General features: G+C 30.2%; 1 protein-coding gene across 1 annotated transcript; it reads right to left on the bottom strand.

The window, feature by feature from the left end:
* Positions 1-7,893: 7,893 nt before the first annotated feature.
* Positions 7,894-10,995, bottom strand: LOC147815232 (uncharacterized). Its single transcript, XM_087156545.1, has 2 exons — positions 10,154-10,995; positions 7,894-10,078 (listed from the first exon to the last, which is right to left on the bottom strand). Exons 1-2 carry the CDS (start codon positions 10,993-10,995, stop codon positions 7,894-7,896), a joined length of 3,027 nt encoding a protein of 1,008 aa, XP_087012671.1.
* Positions 10,996-11,204: the final 209 nt, after the last annotated feature.

Genomic DNA, 11,204 nt, shown 5'->3' with positions numbered 1-11,204 from the left:
TTATTTAATTAATTTATTCAATGCTTAAAATGTTTACCTAAAGAGTAAGATAAGGGAAATATTTTTATTTTATATTATAATAATAATAAAGTTAATAATGTTGAAAAATAATTAATACTACTAGTTGCTAACAATAATGTAAGTTCTAAAACTGAGAGATTTACTGTTCTAGGTAACTTGTCTTTCCATTTAAACATTTTAGGAAACATTGGTAACCGAGAGAAACATAATGCAGATAATGTTAATGCTTTATCTTTTTATTTTACATTCCAAATCACAAAGTGTACTGCTGTTTTAAGTTTCATGTGCAAAAAACTATTCTAATTTCAGCTGTGACTTTTATAAGTAGTATAACGAACATTTAATTTTTAAAAAAAAAAATTCTGAATGTCTCTTTATTTCGAAAATGAGCCCTTTATGAATTCAGACAACTTACTTTGCCGTTACTTGTAAGTCATGCTTATTTTATATCTAATAGAAATTTTATCAGCACATATATAAAATAATCAAATAAGCATCAGTACTAAAATATAGCTAAAGTGTATTTAGGCCGCAATAAATATATTTTCGTTCTTTATTTAATATTTTCAAGAAAGGTTTTCACTTCTTTTCAATTAATTTAAAATTCTTAACTCATTTTTTCAAAAAAAATATTATTTTTCTTTTCTGTTTCTTAAAATTTTTGTTATTTTCGTTTTATATTTCTCCACAAAATTTCAGTATTTTTTAAATTACAATTTGTTGTGTTCCATAGACTAAAATGAATGTCTGATATATTTAATCAATTACTAGATTCCTTATGTCACTTATTTGTTCCCAGTTATTACTATCCTTGCCGCTTATACTTTTCCTGTATTTATAACAACTAAATTAAGAAAAGATATATTTCCTGTTCAGTTTACTTATTAACCCTACAAATACAAGTATCAATTTACAAATTCAGACTACTAACTATATTTATATTTGATAGCCATGCTTATTTTATATCTAATAGAAATTTTAGCCCCACTTTTATATCTCTTCAGAAAGTAACAAAAGATAATTTCAAATAGACATAAGCGCTAAAATGTGGATTAAAGACATTCAGACATTAAATTTCAGCATTTCGATCTTCTTTTAAAAGTTAAAAATATATTTTTTAAATTTTTAATGAAATAAAATTTTCTCACTAATTTTTCCAGAAATTATTTTCAATTTCACAATTTTTTTTCTTTCATTTCAATTTTTAATTTCTTTCGAAAAATGAAAAAATATTTTAATTAAACTATTTTACGTCTGTTTCTCTAAATAAATGTCTGTGATACTAAATCAATTAGTTTTCGAATAACAGGGCTCCAAGTTGTTTTAACCATCGTTCATTTATCAAAACTAAATTGAATAATACATATTCTTTCAAGTTTAATTTACTTATTATCCTAACAAACATAAATAAATCTATACAAATTCGGACCGTTTACTGTGCTTATGCTTATTGATCATGCTTATTCTATATCGTATAGAAATTTTGGCCAAAATATTTACATCACTACCGAAAGTTGCGAAGGAGATCTTCAAATAGACATTAGCACTAAAATGTATAATAAATGTATTTTGGAGACAAGTTTCACAATTTCGATTTTCTTTTGCGGGATGACCTCAAGAAGATGCAAATTTTTCTTCTTTAAATGCCGTAACAGCGCAAGCATTTAAAATCTAATCAACGATGGGTATTTAATCGCTGCGTGACATCTGCCCAATGTTCGCGTGTACAGCATTTCTCTTCGATTTGTGGTCGGAGTAGTTCGAAAACCAATATGCTGCATGCATTTGAAATGTTACATCTGTTAAACGCTAAATGATTCCTACGGTTGAGGTTTATTTAAATTTATAAAATTAAATTTCATGTCCGTGAAAACTATATAGAAATGGTAAGTAGCATAAAATTAGTTGAAAAAAATAATAAAAATTTCTCGAGGGATTGAAATTACTAGTATTAAAAATTTTTAAGTATTTGCTTGCTGTAAAACAATTAATGATTAATTACACTGGGAAACGATTTTTTTTGTTTTCTATTGCATGAGATTTTTTAATCGATCGTAGACATGGATTTTAGATTTTAATAGATTTTTTTACATAGACATAGATTTTAATAAATTTTTTAATAGATCAAATCTGTAATCGATTGAAGCAATCGAGTCTGCAATCGAATGACGTTTGTAGTCTATTTTTTGTCGAAATGTACAAGTTTAAAAACGTCATATATAACAGGGGGGGTACATAAACGTTGCTACTAATTTCTAGATTAGTTAGAGCACATCATCAGAAGTAAAATTGCATAAAACCCCATGTCCAGAAACGTCGTTATACCCCCCTAGGTATGCTTCCCAATTATGTGTACTTCTGAGTAGGTCATACTTCTGAACAGGTCATAATATGGAAGCACCCCTAGCTTCGTATGACAACATTTCCGGGCATGGGTTTCTTTAAAATTTTAATCCTGATAATGTGCCTTAAATCCCCTAGTAATTTGACACAACTTTTACGCGATGCCCTGTTATACATAACGTTTTAAGACTTGTACATTTTGGCAAAAAATAGACTAAAAATGCCATTTAATAAAATCTGTGGCCTTCGGAGCAAAGCTAATTTTTGATCTGAAATACTCCCACCCGAATTACGCAATATCAAGTATTTACATAAATGCAACAAAAATGTGTATTCCAGTGTTATCTTCATTAAAGATTAAAGGAATCAAGCGAAAGATTCAGTTCAATATTTTTTAAAACCAAACTATAGCAACTTTTGGGGGGGCTTTGTGGTGGCGTTTTACTGCATTTTCAAAAGCCATCATGAAATAGCATAAATATTAGAAACAAAAAATGACAACTTTGTTCTAAACGCTTATTTTGGAGATGAAACTTTATATTTAATCATATCATCAAAATTAGAAGTATTGCTCATTTTTAACAGTTTCCGAATTATATTAAGAATTTTCCAAAGCATTTTGAACCTCATCTTCTTCCCTAGGTGGCATGTTGAGAAGTTTTTGACTAATTTGTCCACTAGTTAGCTTATCCAACCAACATATTGTAATTTTGATCGGTAGACAAATTTTTGTATAGGATCCAGTGAGGGTGATACACGTGGCGCTGGAATGTGTCACTTAGTATTTTTTATAAGTATAAGAATCACTTAGCATTTCGTAAAAAGTATTTTTTATCATAAATCTTTTATGCATATCATAATGAATCACTTAAGTTGTTTTTGATCATTATTTAGTAAGATTTTCTCATGTTTTAAACATTGTTCAAAAGCAAATTGGTGGGCCAGATACGCAGCATGTTTCGTCTGGCTTTGAACGGATTAGTGATGCTTGCAAGCCAGTCTCAGCTTACATGGCATTGAGTGCAAACCCCAGCTTTATGCAAAATTAGCAGCTTTCGAACTTCAAATAGCAACTTTTCAGTTTTACTGTTCCTACATTTAAACTAGTTTCTAAAAATTGAATTTTTGAACCTTTAAAGTTGTACATAAATTGTAAAGGGTAAATTATATATGATACAATAACATATGAAATTTAGTAATGTTTACATTATAACTAATAAATTTATTTGAATCAAACCAAGGTAATGTTGACAATATTTTGGAAAATTTTCAAATAACAGATAAAATGAAATATGAAGATTTATTTATTTATTTTAGCTATTTTTAGCGAAAGTTAAAAATTGCTAAATGTTATTGGGAATTATTTCGTTAAAAATAGCTATTATTATTAGTAATAATAGCTAAATAGCTAGCGTTAAAAATAAATAACTTGTTGCTATAGCTCTTTCGTTAAAACTAGCTACTTTTAACACTTAAGTTAAAAATGGCTATTTTAATTACAGATAAAGGTTTTACTTAAAGATAAAATAATTATTTTAGTTAGAGGTAAGTGAGATTATCTTAGTTAAAAAGAAGCTAAAGAGGAGGTTATTTTTTACTGAAAGTTAAAAATAGCTTTGAATCAAACTGTGTGCAGTTTTTTCACCTTCGTCTTTCACAACATCCATTGAAAAAAAGTTTTTCAGTGTAAGGCTTAGAATTTGTCAGCAAATATTATTTCCAAAGGCAAGTTTTATTCGTTTCGAAAAAAAAACAATGATCTTGCTGCAACCTAAAATCCCTCGAGTTATTTCATGAACAACGATACATTTTCCACCCATAAAAAAAATCGTAAATTCTAAATAAGATTATCTTTTAAAAAAATTGATACGTTTCAAAGAAAAAGTTTCAAGTGCGATCAAATGCATCTGTATTTTTAATTAAGGAGCAAAAAATACTGAAGAGAGATACTAATAAAATATTTCCCCCCCTCAAAAGCGTTAATAATGTTTTTTCTTTTGATAAATAACTTTCTTGTAAATTAAAAAATATAAATGTAGGAAAACAAAGATTAAAAAAAACTCTTGATCTCAGACAGCCAAATCTTTAAAAAAAAATTTCAAGAATATTTAAAATTCCATTTATCTAAAAAAGAAAAACAAAAGATAATAAGATTTAGCTCAAAACACCAAATACTTTCCTCACGTTCTAATTAAAGTTGTAGATATTTTTAATTACTCATCTTCTTTCTAATACAATTACTTTTTGCTCCAGAACTTGATTTTAATAAATTGATAAGAAGCTATTTTTTCAGAAACATCTGCAATGAAGCAATATATGTTTTGAAAAAGAAGAAAAAACAATTTCACGCACTCTTACTATTGTTTTTTTGTATTTTTTTTGTTACTAGGATCTTTTTTATGAGTTAACTTACTTTTTGCAAGAGATTGATATGTCCATATACAGGATATTCTGCAAATTTTTGCCTCTTTAACATTTCTTAAAATCCTGTTTAAATAATAAAAAAAACTACGAGGATTTATTTGCCGTCCCCCGTGAGAACCTCTTATTTATCTTTGTTTTTTTTTTTCTTTTCCTTAAAGAACAAAATAAGTACTTTACTAGATACTACATACTTTATACTTTATACTATATACTATATATTGCATACTTTTCAAAAATGAAAGATCATTTGTTACTTAAAATATATGATTATTACACTTTATCGTAAGAAAACTTTCTTAATATGCTAATCGCAACAAAATGGTCGATTCGAAAAATAATCAAATGTGCTTGAAAAAAATATTTAAACTTAGGAATATAGAATGTATGATACAGTAAAAAAAACTAATAGAGGGAATTTTAATTGTTAAAAATCTACATCGATAACCTTATATTACATAACAGTTTATTTTGCCAACGGTTTTTTGTCACTTTTGAGATAAAAATTAATATTTTTAAAAAATTATAATATAAAATTATGATTTATATCTGGCAAAATCTGACGAGTTTCCTTTATTACACTTATCTATTACTTGAGCTAATAAAATGATGATCTTGGCATCAATGAAGTTTTTTTTAGAACAATGGGAAAAAAATCATTATTTAAAGCAAAAAAAGTTAAAACAATTCACAGAAAAAAACACTTAAACTGCCTTTTCAGCTAGTCAAATTTCAAATTTGTAGTTACATTTCAACGAGTAGCAAATCTGCGACATAATTTTTTTTTTCATTTTAAATTTAATAGCTGATAATTTCTCGAATCAATCGAACCTTAATTTTTTTTTATTTCATTGAATTTCTAGAACAGTTTTTTTCAGCTCTGTAATTTCAAATTTCTAAGTCTCATACATTTTGTGCAAAACAAAACGTAATGTAAATCAAAAAAGATAATAAAAAAGCACTTAATTATAAAAAAATTAATAAAAAAGCACTTAAAATTGCAATAACTTTCGAACAAATTGGAATTTAAAAAGAAGAAAAAGAATGTATCAAGTTCATAAACAAAGATGGACACTACATCAAGATACAGCGTTGTAAAAATTAATCACCAAACAACTAGACAAAGATGTTGTAAGTGTATACAAAAAGAGAAGAAGAATGCATCGAGGTGCCGTGTTGTATAAATCAATCACCAGATTATGATGTAAAGACTTTTAAACTTTCTCAGAAAAGACTAGTAGCTTGCATCTTAAATTATTTATTCACAAGTTAGAGATGCACAAAACAGACATAAAAACGACACTTAACAGACAAAATTTAACCAAGACATTTATCAAAATACCGCCATCATCATTTTTTAATAATCTCGACTCCTCTACTTTGAAACAAACAGAAACCTAAAAGAAAGTTAGTGTGCCATCTAGTGGCCAGTTTCTTACAGTCTTCCTCCCCTCATGAAAAAACTTTTCTCGAAGGGAAAAGTTTATATTTTTCCTAAGATAAGTTCTTTGATTGAAAAATAAACACATATAGTATAGAAAAATAAACAAATATAGTATTGAAAAATAAACAATTACAGCATTGAAAAAAATAAACAAATACAGTACCAGTTCTATCTGAAAAATTAGCACCTTAAAATTTTTGCAAAGCACTGTACCTATCCCTACTATTCTAGATCAGGAAAGAATTTAAACACACATAATATACAAAATATTGAAACATTTATACAAATACTGGAAATTTAAGAACGACAAAGAAATTTTTTTTTCATTATATCTGAGATATTTTATGATGGTATATGATGGTATTGATTTTAAGGGATTCGACTCAAACTATCAGCATTCTGATGTTGTTTTCCCTTACGATGTACAATCTCATAACTAAATGATTGCAGAATTAACGCCCATCTTAAAAGTCTAGGATTTGTTCCAGTGTTTTTTTCCAGCCACACTAAGGGATTATGATCAGTTTGTATAAGAAATTTTTTGTGTCCATCAAGGTAACATTTCAATTTTTGCACAGCAAAAATAATGGCGGCACATTCCCTCTCTGTAGTGCTGTATTTTTGTTCTGTGGGTGAAAATTTTTTACTGAGGTACAGGATAGGATGTTCTTCATTTTCTATCATTTGCGAAAGCACAACACCAATCCCAAGATTGGAAGCATCGCACTGAATGATGAAAGACTTTGTATAGTCCGGGCTATACAAAATTGGATTGTCACAAAGTCTCTCTTTAAGCTCCTCTAATGCCTTTTGGCAAGAACTATTCCAGTCAATATTTGATTTACGATTTCGGCCCTTGAGTAAATTTGTAAGTGGAGCTGCAATTACAGAAAAGTTTTGAATGTATTTTCTGTAATAGCCAGCTAATCCCAAAAAAGCTCTGACTTGAGACTTGGTAGTGGGTATTGGGAATTCTTTTATGGCTTGGACCTTCAGTTCACCAGGTGTTCTTAGGCCTTGTCCAACTAAATGACCAAGGTACTTTACATAAGCTTGGTCAAATTGGCATTTTGACGGTTTTATGTGCATCTTAGCAGCACTCAACTTGTGGAAAATGTCTTCAAGGTGTTTTAAATGTTCGTCCCAGTTTTGGGAGAATATGGCCACATCATCCAAATAAGGCACTGCATACTCTTCACACCCTTTTAATATACTTGCCATAAGCCGACTAAAATCATATGGTGCGTTTTTCAAACCAAAAGGTAAACGCAATGGCTTGAAAGTTCCGAAATTCGTCACGAATGCAGCATACCTTTGAGCATTTTTACTTAATGGAATTTGCCAGTAACCTCTGGTTAAGTCCAGGACTGAAATATATGTAGCAGCAGATACTTTCTCTATCAGCTCTTCAATATTAGGCAACGGGAAAAATTTTGTGCGGGTGACTTTATTTAATCGCCGATAATCAATGCAAGGTCTTGCTTCTTTGCCATGGGTTTCCACTAATATCAAAGGAGAAGTAAAATCTGACTCACCTGGTTCAATAACTTTTAGCTTTAGCATCTTTTCCACTTCAGATTTCAAAATTTCAGATTGTCGGGGTGAGAATCTATAGGGTTTGGCACAAATAGATTTGTCACACTCTAGTTCAATGTCGTGTTCAGTCAACGTTGTATACATCCAGGCTCATTTGAAAAAATGCTGGAATATTTTCTAATTAACAAACAAAGTTCATCTATCTGATTTTCAGACAATCTAGTATTCGATTGAATATTTTGCCAAATTTCTAATAATTCATCGTCTTTAGATTCGAATTCGAGATGAGGAATTTCCTCGTCTTCTTTGGTAAAGTTTCTTTCAACACATAAGTTGACGTTTTCTTCTCTCTGAAAGTACGGCTTTAGCATATTTACATGATACACATGAGTTTTATCATTGTCTGGGTAACGAATGATATAATTGGTTTCCGAGAGTTGTTTAATAATTACGCCTGGTCCAATCCAATTAACAGACAGTTTATTTGGTTTGGATGGAGCGATGATAAGAACTAGATCACCTTCCTTAAACTCTCGCTTTTCCGCATTAATGTCGTACCACAGTTTTTGTTTCTCTTTAACTGCTTGCATATTCTGTATAGCAAGTTCTTGGCAACATTTCATTCTATTCAGAAGTTCAAAAACATACGAGATCACATTGTTTTCTTCGTCACCTTGTTCTGTTAAGTTTTCATAGAGCAATCTCATTGGAGTTCTCAAATTTCGACCATGTACTAGTTCCACTGGACTAAATCCAGTACTATCATGAATAACTGTCCTCAACGCAAATAGAGCATGAGGTAAGACTTTCTCCCAATCCGTTCCAGATTCTAAACAAAGCACTCTAAGAATTCGTTTCAAAGTTCTATGCATCCTTTCAACTGGATTGCTTTGAGGATGTCTTACCGAACTTCTTACAACTCGAACTCCGAATTTGTCCAAAAACTCAGTTGTAAGAACACTCATGAATGATGTTCCCTGATCAGTTTGTAATTCCTTAGGAAAACCAAGACGACTGAAAATTTGTAGTAACACATCTACAATTGTTGTAGAACACAAATTTGGAGTAGGTATTGCATCAGGATACTTAGATGACATGCATATTACCGTTATGATATATCTGTTCCCCGAAGTACTGATTGGCAAAGGTCCACAAGCGTCAACGTTCAACTTGGTGAATATTTCTGAAATTACAGGGACAATTTTCAACTGCGCTTTTTTCTTATCTCGAGGTTTTCCAACTCGTTGGCAATGGTCACAAGTTTTAACAAACTTTTCTACATCACTAAAACAGTTCGGCCAATAAAAAGTCTTAAATAAAGCATCTTTAGTTTTATTTGCACCTAAATGTGCAACTGTACCTTCATGACAAAACGTTTTTAGTTGTTCACGAAACTTTTCAGGAACGACTAATAGTTTTCTTTCCATTCCGTTTTTGTCTCTTTTCTTATAAAACAGCATGTTTCTCTCTAATACGTATTTGTTTGGTTTGGAAATCGTCTTTTTCGCTTCATCAATGAGAGGTTTCAATTCTTTACTATTATATTGTTCTTTGATAAACGCTTTTGGAGAAGTTTTTATGAGATCTTGCAATGACAGTTCCTTAACTACTGGTAGGACTTCTTCAATTTTCTCGTTATCTTCAGATGTGTTCTCATTCAGCTCTTTGTTAAGTTTATCGTCACACTGGATTTGGCTATCATTTTCAACATTTAAAAGTTTTTTCTGAGCTCTAGTTTGTATGGCATTTAACATATGTACTTGTAAATCTTCTTTAACTTTGCACTCTTCAAACAGCATAGCAGTTTTGTTTCCAAGCAGATATCTACCTTGATCTAAGGAATCTCTTAAGACTGCAGCTTTAGTGATTATGTGTCCCATCTCACACTCCAACTCAACTTCTACAAGAGGCAAACATGTCAAAGTTTCTTCCAAAGGTGTTCTTAACCAAACCTTTTCATTTGTATACATATGTGGTTTCACATACTTGTTGCAAATTAGATCTAGAGTTGCACCAGTATCTCTCAAAATTTTCATCTCAACTCCATTTACTTTACCTACACTAATGTAACGTGACATCAGTTCATCAATACTTTTGTCAGCTACAACATGCGAAATAGATTCTTGAGTTTTCTTTAACTTATCACATTGAGGTCTAAGATGATTGCTAGAGCCACATTCATAGCAACGAAGGGGTTTTCTCTTTTCAAATTCTCTATCTCTTAGTTTTTCTTGAGATATTTCCGATTTTGTCAACAATTTCTGCTTGAATTCTTTTTTATTCTCGTTAAACTTAGAGTTCCAATTTTGGTTTCTAATATTAGAAAAATTCTTTTTGGGAAAATCTTTCTTTTTAAAACTCTCTCGAATACTTTCAAAATTGTCCAACTTTTCAGCTAATTCAAATGGAGTGATAAATTTCAGCCAATCTTCTAAGTAATGTTCTCTTATCTCCGCAGGTACTCGAAACTTCAATTGCTCAGTTATTATCAGATCTTTAAGCTGCTGCAGGTTCTCAATCTTCAATTCAGAAATCCACTGGGTAAAATAACTTGACAGTTCTTGCGCATAATTTCGCCAAGATTTGTCATGGGATTTTTGATGTCTGTAAAAACATTGCTTCAATTTTTCACTATTCAGTTTATATCTTTTCAAGATAAGATCTTTTACAAAGTCATAGTTAATAGCATCGTCAGGTTTTTCTCTTGCCAGCATGTTAGACAATTCCCCAGGTAAAACCGCTAACAGATAGGCAACCCAATCCTTCTTTGGTACCTGAGCCATCTCTGCTCTTCTCTCAAAATTTATAAGGTAGAGTCCCATTTCATCGTGCTTTTCATCAAATTTGGGAGTAATCTGAGTAAGAGGAATTCGATGAGAATATTCAACTTTCTTTTCTGAATCACTATTTTGAACAGGATTTTTATTCACCAGTTCTAATTTTTTTACTTCCAGTTCATGTAATTGGGCTTCACGCGCCAATCTATCTTCTCTCTCTTCTTGTCTATTTCTTTCTTGTCTATCTATCTCATCCTGTCGAGTTTTTTCTTCTTGTTTTCTGTCCTCAATAATTCTATCTAGAATAATCTTTACTTCATCTTCCTTATAAGCCGGGCTGTTCAAAATTAAATTCTTAATTTCCACTACTTTACTAGAAGAGTCAGCATCCACACCAATTTCTTCACACACTTCTAATAAGTCAATTTTTTTAGCTTTTGCTAAGTAAGCCATGACTTAAGGATCAACAAAATCAGAATGCTTTTAATTTATTTTCTCTTTCTTTCTTTGTATTTTAAATTTAAGAAAATTATGTTATTTATTATTTTAATAAAATAACAATAAGAAAACTAAAACACCGTTCACAACCGAAAGAAAACTTTAAAATGCATTACGAATAACAATTCTAAGATCTATTATTTCGAAAATATAACATCTATTAT

Source organism: Parasteatoda tepidariorum, chromosome 2, assembly GCF_982258835.1.
Source record: "Parasteatoda tepidariorum strain Cologne lab strain chromosome 2, Ptep-v5.0, whole genome shotgun sequence".
In the NCBI taxonomy this organism is placed as follows: domain Eukaryota; kingdom Metazoa; phylum Arthropoda; class Arachnida; order Araneae; family Theridiidae; genus Parasteatoda; species Parasteatoda tepidariorum.
This window is presented reverse-complemented; position numbering and strand designations above follow the sequence as displayed.

Bases quoted from the DNA above. Each gene is read 5' to 3' on its own strand.
- LOC147815232 (XM_087156545.1), bottom strand. From the start codon at position 10,995: ATGGCTTACTTAGCAAAAGCTAAAAAAATTGACTTATTAGAAGTGTGT. The intron at 10,079-10,153 runs GTTGGACAATTT...TTCTAATATTAG, and splicing joins CCATTTGAATTAGCTGAAAA to AAACCAAAATTGGAACTCTA.